Source organism: Mchenga conophoros, linkage group LG14 (assembly GCF_057382185.1).
Source record: "Mchenga conophoros isolate Kocher_MC1m ecotype Shallow Benthic linkage group LG14, M_conophoros_male_GT1.1, whole genome shotgun sequence".
Classification (NCBI taxonomy): Eukaryota; Metazoa; Chordata; class Actinopteri; order Cichliformes; family Cichlidae; genus Mchenga; species Mchenga conophoros.
The window spans coordinates 17,967,591-17,986,869 of NC_140539.1; the positions used below are offsets into that span (position 1 = coordinate 17,967,591).

General features: G+C 39.3%; 1 protein-coding gene across 1 annotated transcript; it reads left to right on the top strand.

Annotated features, from left to right (window-relative positions):
* The first annotated feature begins 8,788 nt into the window (after positions 1-8,788).
* Positions 8,789-13,557, top strand: LOC146559559 (uncharacterized). Its single transcript, XM_085245635.1, has 10 exons — positions 8,789-8,861; positions 11,099-11,425; positions 11,600-11,704; positions 11,776-11,826; positions 12,196-12,294; positions 12,411-12,602; positions 12,691-12,738; positions 12,827-12,889; positions 12,977-13,006; positions 13,085-13,557. The coding sequence occupies exons 1-10, from the start codon at positions 8,789-8,791 to the stop codon at positions 13,141-13,143; spliced, it is 1,047 nt and encodes a 348-aa protein (XP_085101761.1). The 3' UTR covers positions 13,144-13,557.
* Positions 13,558-19,279: the final 5,722 nt, after the last annotated feature.

Consider the following 19,279-nt stretch of genomic DNA (forward strand, 5'->3'; position numbering starts at 1 on the left):
AACACATTTTCTAAAAAAAAAAAAAAAAATCAAATCAAATCATATCACTGCATGTATGGATGACTAGTAGGCATACTGTGAAAAAGTCATTCATGAAATAATATTGTTGCACCCACAACGTCGTCATGGGGCTGGGACTGTGACCTAGGGATCATGCGTTATTTTTGGGTTTGATGAATATTTATTACTTTCATTTGTCTTCTCGAATGCTTATGGTTGTTTGTTGGTGTGATCTGCTCCTGGTCCCTTGCTTCCCTGTGCACGAGTTGGAGTGAGTTTGTGTGTTTGTGTGTGTGCCTGGAGAGCCTCCTGCCTTTGAGCCAGCCACACCTGGGATTAATCCCTCACCTGTTGCCGATCTGCCTATCAAGGAGCCCTACTTAAGAGAGCAGTGGAGCGGCAGTTGGTGTGGGATAGTTACATTAGGAACACAGTTAGTTGTCGAGCGTATATGATTATGATTTCTGTTATCTCTTGTGGAATGGTTTAAGTGTTTTTGTTGGCTGGTAGATAGGACTGTACTGAGTGTGGCATCTTTTGTTTCTAGGTCAAATGCATAGGCACCAAGGAGGACAAAGCTTCAACACATCAAGGAGAGGAATCACAACTATTAAGCTAGGCGGCTGATATGTATTTGCATTTGAATGTGTTAATAATGTATGTTTAAATGCTTTGATTATTTTCACGTTGGCTTGAAATAAAATATCTCCCTCTACTGTTACTCCAGTGTACTGCAACACACTGCAACTTCTGCATGCCTGTCCTCAAATGGAGATGACCAACATCCTTATTACACATTTTTCCCTGATTTGGGGTTGGTTATTACTGCTGCCCACCTGGAAAGCATTAGCAAAAGGCTCCGACCACACTTTGGGATTCAATCATCGAGATCAGGGGTGTCAAGCATCAAGACGGATAGTTTTGAAAAATATGAAGGAGAGGATAAATGTTGGACTATTTACTACATTTCCCTACGTTTTAGAGCTTTGGCTACAAATAAAGACCTTCCCCGTGGTCAGAAGAGGTCCTGTTTTTTACAATGCGTTTCCATAAAAAAGGCCACCTGCAGTACCTTCACAGCCCACCAAGCCCAAACTCCCACAGTAAGACCAGATCTCAATCCTTATTGTTAGCCCAAACCTGCTGGAGCAAGGATTGTAGCTCTCATGGTGAATGGCATAATGTAACCTAGTGGTTAATATTAAGATGGCAAAACTTTGTTCACATTTCTAGTTGTTATGGTTTGGTAGGGTCTGTATATCGCCCAAGGTGACAGAAACACAGTACCAACACAGTTCTAGTGCACCCTCTCTGGGCTCTGTTCTTCTTTGGTTTGGCCACAGCTAAATCAGCAGCTGGTGGTCTATAACCACCCAAAACCTTGCCATTCATAAACAGCTGGAGTCTCTTTGCCCTGCATCTCACACCACAAAACCAGAGTAGTGGCTTGTCTTCTGGTATCAGCCTTACTTGATGTCTTACTTGATAAAAACACACCTCAGTATTCAGTTTGGGTGCATCCTTCGTTATTAGCAGGGGCGTCTCTAAATTACCTGTGACCCACACAGCTTAGCACCTGAAGTAGATCAAGAGAGTCCTTCTGCATTCATGGAGGATACAGAACAAGATCACATGTTTAATCACTGATAATGCACCCAACATGATTGCCTGTGCACAACTTTTAAGTGCAACATGGGCATTTTTTAGGTTCACCACAAATGTTTTTTGAGAAATTGCCAGGGACCATGAGCATCGCTTTCTCCTAAAAGTAAAGTGACTATTCTGTGTGTTCACATGGATTACTTTGTGTGTGTGTTTTCAGAGTCTGTTATTCCTTATAACCTGTTCACATCTGTCTTGGTTTTGATTTTGCATCTCAGTCTCTCAAACTGCCTCCAACACTGTACTAAGTGTTCATTTCTTTAATGATGAAGAAGAACAAGGATCCTCTGAGTTGTTGTTCTTATCATCCAATTAGCTTAGCAAATGTGGATTTTAAACACTTGTCTAAACTACTGATCTTACATTTGAAAACCATGTTACTAACAATTATTTCCCTCAATCAGATTTGTAAACCAAAAAAACCCCAAAACAGTCATTCCTTGTTTCTTTTTTTTTTAAAGACAAATGTTTAATATAATTTACCAACCCCCTACTCTATTATAGCTACTCTATTTGTCCTTATATTTGTCCTTGTTGTCATAGGTTGGGCTAATGTCTCTTCCCTCCTGATTAACTTTCCTGCAGACAGAATTTAGGAATTTTGGATACAATTCTTGATGTAGATGATGTAGCTTTTAGCATTATTGAGCATTAACATTCTGTCCAAACAAAAAGTAAATATACTTTCTTGAGAATGAATGTATAAGAAATGATTAAAACAAATCAAGAAATCAAACTTTCCCATAGCAGATATAGAGGGATTGTGATTGAATTGCTGAGTGGGAAATTAACCCATCTATGATCCAGTGCACTTTAATATGAGCTGATTCAATGCTAAAAGAGTGGGTCATGCAGCTGAACGTCTCGGTGTAAGACTTCAGTGGAGTATAGAGACACAATCAAGGAGCTAAGGCACATCAGAAATTAAAACAGATCATCAAGACATACTGTAATGATTGTAAATAGTGCAATTTTCAGCATGTGAAAAATTAATTGAATGTCCAAACATGTTTGTTTTTATGGAACTTTAACACTGATGTTAGAGTCGCTTTTATGATATAATGTCATACTTGGCGCTCTTCTGGACAGAGATCTCTGGTGTTCTTCTTACTGGAAACCCTTTCTTGGATGTCTGCCACCGTGATGGTTACTGGACCCTGTTCTGGGAAGTTGCTATGGTCTACACTTAGAGCCACTAGCCACTGAGCATTGTGGTTATGGGTTGCGTCCTTCTCCCATATGCTCTTCCAGTACTGCTCCATCTACAGGCTTGCTGGCGCTGTTCTCATATTGTTCCCCTGCTACTGAGAGTACACCTTGGATGGTTCTGTGGAGTATTGTCCTGCCTTCTATTTCTCTGGTATACCTCTTCAATCTGGCCAAAGCTGTGAGTCTTTGCTTGGCAGTTTCCAAAGCTTCAGGTATGGACAGATCGCCATACTTCTTAGGCACCTTCTTCATTACACCTTTCTGTAACTCCATTAGTTGGCTAACTTCCTCTAGTCTCCTTCTCCATGGAGGGTGCTGATCTTTGTGGCTTCCCTTTTTGTAGCCAAGCATCTCATTAATCACTGCTGCCGCAGTGTTGATCAGCTGATAAGTCTTGGTGATGGTTGCAGTAGGAATTGTTCAGTGTTGTATTCACATCATTAAGTAGACCTTTAGAGGGCACTTCGTGCCAACATGTTAACTAGCTATGGAGGGTCCAGGGTTCAAGTGTCGCCATGATCCTATCTTTCAGGTTAGTTCCTCTCACACTTAACACCCCTTCTACTATTGTATTTGGGGCTTGGTGCGCAATCTTGGGTTGGGGTGATGATGATATCTCCCCCGACCTTTTCCTGGCTCCCTCTTGCCGTAGTATACGTGTTGTACCTCAGCAATCTCTAACTGTGAGAGCAGTTCCTTATACTAGTTGTTTTCCCATCAGATTCCATAGGTCCCACATCCTATTCATGTAACCCCTTCCACTTCATGTCAACAAGCATGATACTTGCACATTCGTCTCTCTCTACATAAATAGTGTAGTTAAGCACCATGGTGTTTTTTCATATAACAAAAAAGACATATCTCTGTATATGTACTTGTGTGTTGCTTCTCAAATTTTGAGATTTTTTGTGCTTCTATTGTCTCTAAGATTTCTTTTTCTTTGTAAAATGGAGAAGGATAATGTCACAGACGAAGGTTTCCTGTAAACAGAATTTAATTCAGTGCTGTGACATTTAAACAATCTTGTTCCAGTCTTTTAAGAACATTTATACTTATTAATGACACTCACAGCTCCAATCAAAGCCATCCCAGAACCAATATTGATGACTGTGGGGACAATGCTAAACTTTCTAGCTTATGGATGTGAGTAGAAATACAATAAGCATGTGTTTGAATGTGATTTCATGTGAATTTATCTTATCTCTTTTTTAAGAGAGATAAAGAGAGCTGCATTGTAAATCGTCTACTTTCTTTTGCATTAACCAACCACTTAATTAGTTAAACCTTGTTAATACCTGCTCCACCCCTAACGAGGATATTAATGGGGCGATTGTGGCTCAAGAGTTGTGAGTTCGCCTTGTAATCAGAAGGTTGCCGGTTCTAGCCCCGGCTTGGACAGTCGTGGTCGTTGTGTCCTTGGGCAAGACACTTCACCCGTTGCCTACTGGTAGTGGTCAGAGAGCCCGGTGACGCCAGTGTCCAGCAGCCTCGCCTCTGTCAGTGCACCCCAGGGTGCCTGTGGCTACAATGTAGCCAGTGTGTGAATGGGTGGATGACTGGATGTGTAAAGCGCTTTGGGGTCCTTAGGGACTAGTAAAAGCGCTATACAAATACAGGCCATTTACCATATTAGTTTTTTTCTTTGTGAAATAATGCCTTGTGTTTTGTCTAGGCTTCACCTCCTCTGTCCTGGGTGCTGCTGCCTTAATCAAGTTTTTATTAACAGTGTGAATGGCCCAGGAGAAGAATCTGTGAGTCTGGAGGTGCACAGGAGACAATTTAACTAGTGATTCCAAGCCTTAAATGCACTGGACATTTATCATCCATATGCTAGTCTAGGCAATCTATTTAACCCTTGTGTGGTGTTCGTATTTTTGTTACTCAGCCAGTGTTCATGGGTCTGGTGGACCCGCTAGAGTTTTGGCTTTCCAAATTAACACTATCAAACAATTTTATGTTAAATTACTCAACAGATGTTTACTTCATCCCAATTACAAGACATATGAACAGCAAACATGGTTAATTTTTTCCCTTTACCTTTGTTAGATCACATTTATGAATTAATGTGCTTCTCGTTTTTCTTTTATATAAAATGTTATAAATAAATCAGTTATAATCAAGTGGAGTGAGTGGAAAGACACAACACATTTACACGTGAAAAAATAATTAATTGTTTAATTTTTCTTTTGAAAAAAACTGAACACGGGTCTCACAGACCCGAACACCATACAAGGGTTAAATGTTCTTGTGTTACCAGATGAGCCTGTCTAAATGTGTTATTAATTGTTAACAATTACCAGTTCTATTTGCATTTTTGTTGTCATTTTTTAATGAGTAATATGTAAACTACACATCCATGTTTCTGGGAGAATCAAGAGTGCTTACTAACCATCTCCATTTGCACTATTTGCCTATTTGCACTACTATGCCTCCTTACTTGAATATTGTATATTGTATATTGCATAGCTTTTTTTTTTTGTTATACGTAAAATTGTATTGTATTTATTTAAATTTTTACTTTTTAATTATTTTATTTGCATTTTTTAATCACTAGGGTTTGAGAGTAACGGAATTTCTATTCTCTGTATGTCCTGTACATGTGGCAGAATTGACAAATAAAGTTGACTTGACTTGACTTAACAGTGGCTACTGATTTGCAGTAGGCGGATGCAGGCGGATTAGGATTATCAGCAAATTCAAACCCAAGAGAGAGAAGCTCAACAAATGCAGGTAGAGGCACTAAAGGCCTTAATTAAGCACCCTGACAGCAGTTGTCATGCACAACAGGAAGGTTAAAGGAAGCAGAGGAAGTGTTGAAAGTGGCCAAACTTGTTACTTCTCTCCTCAAATCATCAAATCCAACCTAGTTATATTCCACCCACTGGGGCAGAAATGCTAGTTGCTTCTGCTTATGGCATTCCTAGACCTTCATTGTTGTTGCTTTTTTGTTGTTGTTGTTGTTGTTTATTGTGGTTTTTTTTTTTGAAAGCCATTTCATCAGCCTGAAATGCACTGACTTCCACAGACTGCCTTCTGGGCCTCAAAAGACATGAGTTGAGTAACACTGGTCCAACGTACAATAACGATTTTATTTTTGAAAAAACTTAAAAGAGAGGAAGAGAAAGCAAACTAAAGGAAGTCATCTGCTAACGGTCAACATCCTTCAGTTTGCTTTCTCTTTCTTTTCTATTTGATACCCCAATTTTACTTTCCTGGGGAAAGATTGGACTCAGTGTACATTAACAGTCCCCTAATAAATTAGTTGTGGTGTAAAGGTGAGTCTGAGGTGGGTTGAACTAAACAATTTGGTATAATTTGTAAGAGCTGAAAGTGGAATCAGAGAATCTCCACTTTTTCAGGTTTTTTTGGAATCAAAGTTTAGTCACTCAGCCCAATTATTTCAAGCCATACAGACCTCAACTGCTCTGGGAGTTAAAAAACAAAAACAAAAAACAAAAACAAAAAACACTAATATAAGGGTCCCCCTGTCACTGAGCTCCTAGATAGTCAGTAGCGCCTTTCCCATGACTATGACAGAACCTGTGTAACATCTCTACATTTTGTAATAGAGAACACCAAAGGAATACTAACAGAAATATCACTATCACTACATCTTAAGGACGTTCTATGACACTGTGGTGGCATCTGCTATCTCTAATGCTGTGATCTGCTAGAGTGGTGGAATGGCAGAGAGGGACAGGGGGAAACTTAAAAAACTGGTCAAGACGGGCAGCAGGTCAAGACATCAAGCAGGTTTGGGAGGACAGGATGTTGTCTAAGCTAACATCCATCATGCACAACACCTCCCACCCCTTCTATAAGACTGCACGAGCACTGAGCAGCTCGTTCAGCAGGAGACTTTTACACCCACAGTGTAGGAAAGAGCGCTACCACAGGTCATTGCAGCTGCTAGAGTCTATAGCACAGTTTAACATGGTTATCCTACACATCACCTGTTTAATTGACATATCATATGTTTTTTAATTACTGCTACTCATTTGCAGCTTGTTTGTATGTCCACTGTATTTTCGCCATTTTTCCATTTTGTAGTCATAATGAGCTCTCCATCATGCAGCCCTTCAGAGATGTCAGCATTCATAGAGGAACCTTGTTTATGAAAAGCTTGAATTTGAGCTTTTACAGTAAACAGCCAGCAGGAGGCAAAACAACAACCCACTGCACACTATATTATATTAAATATTACTATTATTGTACGGTCCTCCTTACAATATAAAGCACCTTGAGGCGACTGTTGTTGTGATTTGGCGCTATATAAATAAAATTGATTTGAATTTAATTGAACTGTATCACTGAGATGCTGCTCAGCACTGTCTCAGATAAAAGATAAAAGACTAACCAAACACAAAAACTGAAGATGAAGCAGCAAGGAAGCACAATCAGGAAAGAAGCTGTAATCAAATGTCTCATTAAAATCTTTGCTTGTTTTAATATTTTTACATTACTCATTTCTGTTTTTAAACTGATGGACTTTGTCCAATTTTTTCACTCATGTGTTTTTCATACAAAGTACACATTGACTTTTTTGTTGTTTTCATAATTCCCTTTTTAATTGTAATAGTTTTTAAGTAATAGTCACCTCAAGGAACGTTAAATGATGTATGGTAAAGACCCTGCAATCACACAGGTCTCAACATATAGTTATTAAAGTCTTTCAGTATTCAATCCCTGTTTTTATTAATGAAGGTGTTACCTAAATAACAAATCATTTTGCTCCAATATTAAAAAATGTAATATCAATGCAATCACATGGACCACTGAGGTATCAAAGACTCTAAACGTGACAGTAAGCCAACTTTCCAAGGAAGATACTTTTCATACTACCATAACCATAAGCTTTGCTCTTTTGCACATCGACTATTTATTTCAGTGCAAACATAATAACACAGCTGCCAGGAACAGCAAAACATGCAAAGAACAGTGATATAATCATAGTAAACACTGAGATTGATCGTTGATACCACATGCTGACAGAAAAATAGAACATACTCAAAATTAACTGAAACACGGAGTCTTAAAAACAGCAGTAAACATTTCCTACAAGCATGCGTTGTAGAGATTTTTATGGGGTACTTGTACAATCAACTTAAATAAAGGATGTGACACCTTGACCCGTATAAAGAATTTCCCAACAGTAACCATGCGCTATCACTGAGTACTGCAGAGGTATGGTTTTGAGTGGTGGAAGTATGTGACCTTTAATATATTTGCAAGTTGCAAGGTAACAAAACCACACAAAGTATCACCACATTTGATACAGTGTAAACAAACAAACTATTATACTGTCACGTTATTACACTGTCACATTAAGACTTACATTTTGATGCTCAGTTTACTCTTGAAATATATTTTTTTGATGAAAACTAACATTTAGTCTCAATAAATGGGTGAAATCTGGATAGTATTGAAGTATTGAAGCCTTTTGATTTTTATTAAACAACTTGCTACAACACCCACAATAAACTTCAGCAGTTTGCCTAGCAACACAGCCATTGTGACTGATGTGGGTAAAATGTATTACTTGTCTTTTGATTACAGTAGCTAATGATCACTTTATGTATTCATGCGTGGCTTTCATAAGGGGGCCTCTTGCCCAGGAAATATCAGCAAGCTTCCACAGGAAGTGGTCTAAAGCAGAATGTCGCAGCAGGTGCTTTCTGCTTTCAGTCAGAAATACAATATCACTCTTTGAAATGTAATTATCTACACATTTCAGTTAAAAATGTAGCATTACTAGCATTCAGTTAAGATCACTGATTTTTGTGCTAAACATATAACTCCCATATAAAGGTAAATATGGCAAACCATTGCTTTAAACAACTGAAACTCGTGGTCTTGTGGTTTCTTTCTGTGATAATGAATAGATTAATATAGCATCGTGCTGCTCACATTGTACGAGATGCTGAGGAAGATGCACGCTGCCAGGTGGCCGCTCCTTTTTACCTTGTGCCTCACGTGTGTATGTTCAAATGGTAAGTTTTAAAAATATATATATCTATAGATAGATAGAAGTCGGCTAATGAAAAGTTAATGAAAAATTTCATGTATTTAGACAGTGATTTTGTAACATTCCGATTTTACTCATATTGATAGAAAAAGGCATATCACTGAATATATTTTCTAATAAAATAATTTTGTCAATATTAAGGAAACATAAACTGTAAATGATGCGAGAAAGGTTAGTTGAATGCCATATACAGATCACACAAGTTCAGTGAAAAAGTGAAGCACTGTCAGTCTTCATGCACTTTTTTGTGGTCTTCATTTGGTTTTTATCTTCATCTTAATCTGGTCTTCACAGTCAGTATACTTTCAAAAAAGTCTAAACTTGTGTGACATGAATGTACACAATGAGAGTAAGTAAGAATAAGATGTTTCTAATTAAATATAATAATCAAGTGATTTAAATGGTAAATGGACTCATTCTTATGTAGCACTTTGCTACTCTCCTGGAGCACTCAAAGCGTGTTATATGCGCTTTATTTAGGAAGAGTGAAGGTGTGAATTCAGCCTACAGGCGTGCAGTGATTAAAATGTTTGTATGATGAACTCCAGCCAGGCTGCACAAAAGAGCACAGAGGGGAACCATCTATGCCTCGTTTTTGGTGACAGTGATCTAAATGAATCTGTACTAATTGATGGAGGTGTGAGCTCTGAAGTAGGCAGAGGGAAATTGAAAAATAATCAGATAAATAAAAAGACTGATAAACTGCTTAAAAGACGGAATAATTATTCTCTCAGCAGGATCATGATCCATGGTGTGAGAGCTACCTTTTGATAGAATATTTTCTCACCTAATGTCTCACTTTTCAAATCAATACTGTATACTTTCACGTTTTGGTGTCTAATCCAGAGAAATGCATATTCACTCACCGGTCACCTCTTTAGATATATTATTTTTATATTGCGTTGAATCCGGGATTTGCCTTCAGAGCCGCTGTAATGATTTTGTGTCACAGATTCAACTCGTTGCTGTAAGAGTTTCCCAGATATTTCAATCCGTATTGATATGATAGCATCACACAGTTGCTGCAGATTCATCACATCCATGATGTGAATCTCCTGTTCGACCATATCCCAAAAATGCTCTAGAATAAGATCCGGTGACTACTTGACTACAGTGATTCTGTTGGAAGTAGCCATCAAATGATGGTACATAGTGGTCATAAAGGCACACTGTGGACATGGTCAGCAACAATACTCAGGTAGGCATTTATGCCATATTCTGACCCTAGCACCCAAATGTTGTGGCTGATATCAAGATTTATGAAACGTTTTTCCAAATTGCTTTCGGCCAATTTTGGTGACCCTGTGTGACTTTTGGCCTCAATTTCCCATTCTTAGCTGACAAAGTGTCCCACAGTGGGGTGTGGCCCACAGGAAATGGTTGTGTGGAAAAATCACAATATATCAGCATTTTGTTCTGAAATACTCAGAACAGCTCCTCTGACACCAACAACAATGTCACATTCAAAGTCACTTACATCACCTTTCTACCCTATTTTGATACTCGGTTTTTTTCATTTCTAGTATCTTTATCCAATATATAACATATGATCCATCAGATAAGAAAAACCTCCCCTTCATGCACTATATTATTTTTATGTGTTTGTTTATTGTTGTACAAGTATAACATATCTTCTATAATATTCTACAATATTTATAATATAATATTATCTTCTTTAATATTTATAAGCTTTTAGATTTTTTTTTGTCGTCAGCTCTCTTCAGCTAATCTTATCGTCATTGTAAACATTGTTCGCTTTTAACTGAAATTTTTATTTTGCTGTGGTAAGACCTATTAAAAAATGTCTGTTCTCATTCCCTATATAAGCTTTTTTCAAATATCAGTCTTTCAGAGAAGACAGCAAGCACACAAAATTATGATGATAATTGATTTGATGTTACTTTGTTTCACGCTTTGTGGTTTTTGTAGCAACAGATCCTTTGCCGCTTCAGTTTTTAACTACTTTTGGTGTAACTGTACATTGGCATAAGATATGGTTACTCTGTTGAAACATTTAAAATTGCTTAAATCATTTTAACATTTTTACTATAGATCATAAATTTTTACACTAACGTAGTACCACAGGCCAGTTTTAATCAATGTGTAAGGGTTGTATAATATAGTTGTGTTTATTGTGATGACTTTTTGGTCATTTGAATATGAAATAACTAAACTTGATTATATTTCATTTTTTCCTTGAAGATGAAAAATCTTGTGAGGATTCAGTTAACTTCTGTGAGAAGATCAGTAAGACCGTTTCACTTGGCTCGTCTGTGCTCCTACCATGTAACCTTCGACCAAACAGCTCCAATTGGGTGACATGGAGCCACGCTGCCACAAGGCAGGCAGAGATGGTGCAGCTTTCATCTGAAGGGCATGTTAAGTTCCTGGACCCCAGAAATGGCCGAGTCAAAGTCTTTTCAAACGAGCAAATCGACGGGAACTACTCTATTAGAATTGATGAGCTTGAAAAATCTGACCTAGGGTGTTACCGCTGTCGACGGCAGTGTGTTCAAGTCATGGAAAGTCGTAAGTGGAGTTTTATTTTAAGCTATGTTAAATATTCAATACTAAACAGCAGCCTGTAGAGTTTCTTCCTTTCCAGGGTCACAAACCTCAAGACCCATTACACGAGAAGGGACAAATGATTAAGCGACTGTTTCCTGTGACACATATTTTGTAAAACCACAAGTTTTCATGCAGGTGCAAGTACCGCCGACATGTGGCCAGTCATTTACATCTGTATTGGTGTGGCTGCACTCCTTCTGATGGTTGTTGTCAGCTTCTACATCTACTGGAAATGCATAGGTGAGAACCTGACATGTCAGACACAAAGCTGAAACTGGGTGGTTTAGTAATACAGTTTGCTTCTGTTTCAGTTTGCAGTAAAAACAAAACACAGGACAGTGCCGAGATTCCCACCATTGCAGGTACAGAGTCTATGCCATATATTCATATCTGTGTTACATCCTTTGTTTGTAATTTTTTTCACTTGTTACCATATTTTACGAACACTAAAAAACTAAAAGGGAATTTAAACTGGGATTACAAAGATATGTATATATAATATATATACTAAAATATCATTGCTGTTTCACTGGAAAAAGGTAACAGACGCAGGCCGGTTTGTTGTTTCCTACATGCAGCTCAGTGTTTAACATGCTAACCTGCAGTAACTACCTGCTGGCTTCATATTTAGCAGACAAAATTTGTAAAAATTTGCCAAGACATGGAATAGCTATCTTCCCAAAAATCTCTGAATAGACCCTTAATTTGCTCTGACAAATGTGCCACTGCAGATCCCAGTGCTCCACCTATGCCAACAATCAATGTACCAGTGGGTGTACATGTGCGTGTACAACAGGCAGCAGGAGCCTACGGTAATAATCTCGTCTACGGTGAGTTTACTCATCTTTTCTTCCCTCCTTACTTGCTAAAATACAATCAAGTAACTGTCTTCCACCTGAGAAATAATGATGAGTACGTTTTAAACAAATCTTTTTTTGAACAACAGAAAATGATAACCTGCGCCCAGCAAGTGCAGAACCCCCCAGAAATCACTATGACTCACGTGGAGCTGTGCAGTATCTGGACAGCATTCAGCCTCAACAGCCCGGTCACAGCAGCGGTGGGATTTATCCAAACGTGGATCAGTTTCACTTTGAAAGGGTGGAAAGTCAGAGAACCAGACAGAGATTTCATTTAGGTGCTTGGAAAAAAGTCACTTTACTTACGGCATTACTGGTGACTTCTAAATAACAGTGTGAAGTAACTGTCTTCTCTTACCCCATTAGAGCTTTTCAGCAGGTTACGGCAAGCAAGTCTCAGCCGGCATTATTACGGTAATCTTTAATTATATTTACATTTAAATTATTTCATTATTATGAGTTCAGTTCTGTCCGATTTTGATTCATCCGTTTTATTTCACAGTTAACCAACGCGATCTCCGCAAGCAACACGCCACATCAAAGCAGGCGGTGAATCAAAAGAGAGGTAGTTTGAGTTGATGATAAATGAGGAGAATGTCTGACAATAAACACAAAACACAGATTCCTTTATTAACTCACATTTCTTTTCCAGTTGGCCGCGAGAGGAAGAAAAACAAAGACAGTGAGTGTTGACTTCATCTGTGGGCATGTTACTAATCAAATAATACTGTACACTGAACTGCTGTTTCTTCCTTTTTAGATTGTGAATACAATAACCCGATTTACAACACAAGCTCAGACCAGCTCAACCGGCTGTAGAGAATGAAGGACCGAGATTTAAACTCCTTCCACAGTGAGGATTACTGATTTGTTTATTTTATTTCTTTGAAGTGATTCGTGTCTTATTGTATTTGTTTGTAGTATCACTGCACTTACTTCACTCCCTGTACTATTCTTGTTTCTGAACTGTTGATGTTTGTATGCTCTTTTACTAAAGTTCATCATTTATGGATCTTCACATATAATATATTTGCAATCTAAATGTACACACATTCAGAGATGTGTGTTACTTAAACTTAATAAAAGAACCTGTATGTACTAAATTTGGTTTGACTTTTATCACTGCATGTTAAAGCAGTTCTACGGTGCTTTCACTGTCAGCGCTTGTACCTTCTGTCATAGTAACAATGAGATTGCATCTGAATCCCAACTTTTCATTATGTCACCAAGGATTGCTGCATCATTGTGAAAACTATTGCTAACTAAATAAAAGAGTGGCAGATCGTAGTGTTCTTTGCAAACACACACACAATCACACAAATGTTACTGCTGAGTGCCAACCAAATACCTGATCCTCTAAATCTTCCCAAAAACCGATTCTGTTCATCAGGACGTAGCATTACGCAGCAGTAGAAACAGTACTACTCTATGTCTCTCATCCAAGTGACCGGACATGCCCTTTGTTTCAATTTTAACAGCACACTTGTGAAGTTTGATGTAGGTCTCTTATCTGGTTACGGTGCTATTACAATCACAAACTGAAAACTAGGTTTGTGCTAGTTTTTGTCACCAGGACCACATTTTTCCATGATGTCAGCCTGTTAAACTTACAGGCTCAGTGCAAAGACACTTTAGAACGTCATATGTCAAATTGCATGCCATTAACATGACATGCTTTAGTACTGAATAAATCCCACTCTTATTTCCATAGGTAACAGAGCTATAATATACAGCGTAACACAGCTGAACAACAACACCTACAGCCACAACTCATCTAAGTTGAAAAACGAATTAATATAGTTGACACCTGGTTAATATACGAGCTCAATTCAATTTTATTCTTATGGCACCAAATCAAAACAACAGTAACCTAAAACATTTGATTTCAAATGTAAATTATTATTCCCAGATACATACTTCAGTTTGCAGCCATATGCAGTATTAAGGCTGCGTACCACACTCATATGCCGGCAGATAGAGAAATGCTTTAAGAGGAGCAGGAGCAAAAACAAGAGAGCAAGAAAAGCATTGTAGAAAACCATGCGTATGAATTCATGAGCAAGTTGGTCTTGGCAAAGCATCATCCACGTGACTTGATGGCAAAAACAAAAGCCAACACATCACAATCTGAGCAACGCAAAACAGTTGATGTGATGAAGCTAGCTGCTGCTTAAAAGAAGAGGGGAATGCCGAAAAAACCGAATGGCAGCTGATCACACCTTCTTTATTTCTGTTAGAGAAACCATAGACAAAACATTTTTACAAAGCCCATGAGAGAATTTCTCTTCCAAACCCAGGAAGCACGTAAGCACTTTCTTAGTTGGGGGGTAATGGATATTCAGTGGCAGCGTCCTTACATGACCCAACACAATGTTATTAAGTAAAGCCAGATCACAAAACCAGCAGGTGATACATTTCACATAGTTTGTACCAACAGCACAGATCGAATGGGTGATCACACTTGCTCTCAGTTTCACAGATCTGCCTTGGTGTGAAAAAGGTTTTTGCAACCCAACACGGCAGAACTTAGTTTGTGAAATGGTCTCAGCACTTTCTGTAACTTATGATTTAATGTTCCAGTTTGGTTTTGCGGACACCTGACACATATGAGAGGTTCTAAAATTAAGTGAGGTCAAAAATACTTCTAAATATAGCTGCAACTCTTACAGAGCCATGATTGATCAACGGACATCCTCAGCACTTTAGTGGGTGCAACCACCTGAACCAATCTTTAATTTTTGTTTCATGCTTCACATATAAGGATTCTGATGACAAAACTGGGATGAAGATTTCTCCTTAATCAGAAGAAAGTAAAGGCCCAGGAGAAACAGAGACGTGACCATCAGCATCTGTGTTGCTCTTACTTAACGTTCTCATCTCAAGTTGAATTTTATTTCCAACCACAACAACAGTAGTTCCTTCTACTGCTCAAAAGTTAACCTAATTTCACTAGATGCAGATGCAACAATAGCAGCCATAACCAGCAAACAAAAGCACTAACCCCAAAATGACAAAAAACAAAACAGGCCCAAAACAGCCAGAGCTCAATAACCCATACAACAACAACTCCCCACAGCACAGCCCTGTTCCTCTGCCTAACCCTAATCTAACTGACCCTCACGCTTAGTTTTCAGGTGCTACTTAAGTTGGGTACTTATGCATTTAAAACCACAAAACTGGTAAAATATAAATGGCAAAAAACTGTTGCATCCTTGAATGTGTCTCCAAGGCAACCCTTCAAACCACTTTTAACATTACACTATCAAGACCTCGCAATGAAGTCAAAAGGGAATTCCCTCTCACACCTAACAGCAATTTTCTACAAACCAAGTACAAGCCTTAGCTCAAAACCAGGAAAAACCCCCGCAGAAGAGAGCTTACTGAGCAAACATGCAGCAGAACAAATCACATTCTGTTCTTCACTACAGCTGCTTCAGTTACCTCAGAACTAGAGCCCAACCGATGATCTGCTAATATATCGGTACCTGCATTTGCAGTGGCTGATAAATGAAATTGTAAGCATTTTATAAAGAAGAGCTGGACAGGCATCCTTCAAACATGAGTGTTAATTTTGTTTTGAGTTTTAGTGTTGGTGTTACAATCAGAAAGAGAGATGAAGGGAGTCTACAGGAAAGGTGGAGCTGTGATATACCAGCTCACTGGGCCAAGGTGTACCTCATGCTCATGCATGATCATCCAGTAAGCTCAGAAAACACCAAAATAGAGTTACAGAGTGCCAAGTAGTCCTAGCTACTCTAAATGTTTCTTATGTAGTGTCAATAGAATACACCGTCTTTTGGATCAAGATATCACTGGAGGAAGATGGAAATGCAAGTATTAACATTTGCATTACCTCCTCATCTTTGTAAGACTTGTCTTTAATTATCCTCTTTAACTGAAATGCTAAATTTAACAATGATTATGCAATGTATTTATATTTATGTTAAAATCTTTTTTGTGCACCCCGTCAGTGGTGTTTCCATCTACAGAAGTAAATGTAATGAAAACTCTTATAAGACAAAAAAAAAAAGACACAAGTTGCACATGTAAACACTTTAAAATCTATTTATTGGATTTAGACTGTCATATAATATGTGATATATTGACATCAACGTTCAACATTCTGCTAGAGGCAGCTTTTAAAAGAAAAAAAAAAGGGTCCCATGATGAAGTTTACAGGGACATCAGCGCCATCTTTCTGCAGCTCATTTACAATGAAGTGTTTCTGGTGTCACTCAATCAGCCAGCGACACTGATGGAAATTAAGTACCTGAACTGTTTTGACTATTCAGTGTGCACTGTTTTAGTATTTGCAGCCTATGAAGAGATGTCCATTACTGGACATCTAATACTGGATTTTATGACAAACAACAGTAATAAAATGTCTGTAGGAAATTTTAATATATTAGATCTCAATGACATTTAAAAACAGTAATAGTACTAAAGTAAGTCATCTTAATTCCCAACATTTACTCCAGGATCAAAGAGAGAATGCAGTCACTGGACGCTAATCTCAAAACATAAATAATAACTTTTTATGTAAGAAACCTTACAATCTTTGGTGAATTAAGCAGTTTTATTATTATTATTATTATTATTATTATTATTATTATTATTATTATTATTATTATTATATAAGCATTGGGTGCATATAAGTAATGCAATAAGTCAATGACACTGACATGCCTCAACAATTTAGGCTTCTCTCACCCCCGTTCTCTGCGGCCTGCTGGAGCGGGGGGGCTAGGAGGAGTTGGCCGTCCGACTGCGGTCTGGAGTGTGGGGCCTCCCTGCTGCTGCGGAGTCGGGGCGGTCTGCCTCTCCCCACCGCAGGGAAAAGGGTAACACCACCTGGGTCTGGGTGCAGTTCCCCCCTCCAGGGGCAAGGGTACCTAGACCCGGTTCGTAGAGTACGCTTGGGGAGTGTGATTGTGTGTACAGCGTCTCTTTATGTCTGTCTCCATGTTGGTTGAGTGTGGAGTAAGTGCATATGAGAGCATGAGGGTGGGAATGGATGTTTGTATCTGTGTGTGCCTGTATGTCTGTGTCTATATGTCAGGTTGGGTATCAGACGCCACCTCTCTGGGGACATCTCAGGCCCTCCAAGGTTTGGAGGCCTATCTCCACCCACCACCACTTTCCCTGCCAGTGGCGGACTCCCTCAGGTGTCGGTGCGTTGGTGGTTCTTTGTGTCTGGGGGTGGGCGTCCAGGTACACACCGGCTCACTCCTTGGCGGCCGCTTATCGGGGCCTGGAGCCTGGGGCTCGCTCGGGCCACTTCGGAGGTGGGTTGCCCCCGGCCTCTCGGCCTGGGGCTCGGTCACTCAGGCACAGCTGGCTGCCGGCAGAGCTCACGGGTGCGTCACTGCAACTCCCCCTGGCTTCTGCTCCGCGGCTGCTGAGTGAGCCCTCATCTGGGACTCTCCTCAGCTCTTACTGGGACAGTGGCGCGGCTGCCCCTCTGTTGGTCTTCCATGGTTTCTTGTGTTCTGGGGGCCTCTGGATGTCTGGAGTTTTGATCTCCTCCATACCTGCTTCATACCCTGGAGGACGGGGCTGTGGCCCCCCCACACTCCCTAGCAGATCGTTACATGGAGAAACCTTTGGAATGCAAGCATGCTGATCCACACAGGTATGCACACAGGTGCACACACGGGTATTCACAGACGCGGACTACAGCTTTCTTGGCTGCTGCCTCAAAGCACATTGTGCGCTGTCTATCTTGCGTGATGCACAATATCGTTTATTATTTAGTATCTACTGATATCTACTGCTAGCTAGTTTATTGTGATGGTGCTGGTTTTTTTTTTTATTATGTTGCTCTTTGTTGTTTGCTTTCTCTTCTGTTTTTTTTCTCCATACAGGTGACCCAGGTGTTTTGTTTTTTTGTTTGTTTGTTTTTTTCTTTCTTCTCCCCCTTCTCACCGTCTCTTCTCCCCTTTGGTTTTCTCTCTCCCTCTCTTTCTTTCATTCTTTCTCCCTGTCCTATCCCCCAGTCATGTCTGTCCCTTATAAAAACAAAACACAATAAACACCATTTATGTCTCCAGAAAAAAAAAAAAGTTATGTGTGTTGCAGGTATCGGTCTAGTTATGCTGTTCTTCAGTTGGTTGCTGTCGATCTTCAGAGCCAAGTACCATGGATATCCATACAGCTTCCTGATGAGTTAGTGCTGATCAGCTCCTCCAGAGTCAGAGCAAGTATAAGTCAGAGGACAGACGTGCTGCAGGGTGCTGTCCACAGCATCTTTGATGAAAAACTGTTTGCCAAGCCATGATTTGTCCTCTGATCTGTTTAATAAAGTCAGTACATCATATACATACGGTGCCTTTTACAATATCACAAGTGGTTCCTTTACAACAACAGAGCTCTGATCGCTGCTGTGCAACATGAACAGTCGTGTACCAAAAGGTGTCTTCTTGGTCTGAACTTGGGCCAAATTGTTTGATTTGTGATTCATTTCTAACCTGCAGACTATGTTTTTGTCTTAAAGTGCAGACATGAGTCAGGGCTGTTTAGTTCTTGTTGCTGAGACCTCAGCAGACATTACAGTCTGTTGTTGCTGTGACTCTTAGGATCCAGCAGCAGTAATCTGTGTGCTATTTGTACTAAAAAGGTGTTGTGATATTTTGATACCATGGTAGCATTTACAGGATATTGTTTTATTGTGATATTATACAGGAAAACTGTTACTCAATAAGGCCCATTTACTAGTTGTTTTTCTCTTTCTCTCTGACCCAAGAATTGATGTGTAAGAATCACAGGCTGGTACCCCAAGGTCGAAAATACCACAGAGACGAGACCACTTCCTTACTCCCATCCTCCCTTCCTTATCTTTTAGAAAAGAGCTTGTTAAAAAGCCAGGTGGTTTGTTTCAGAATTCACTAATGAAAGAACTCTGTATTCTATGTCTAGGAGTGTATTTTGCTGGGATGATCATAAATTGTAACTGAAG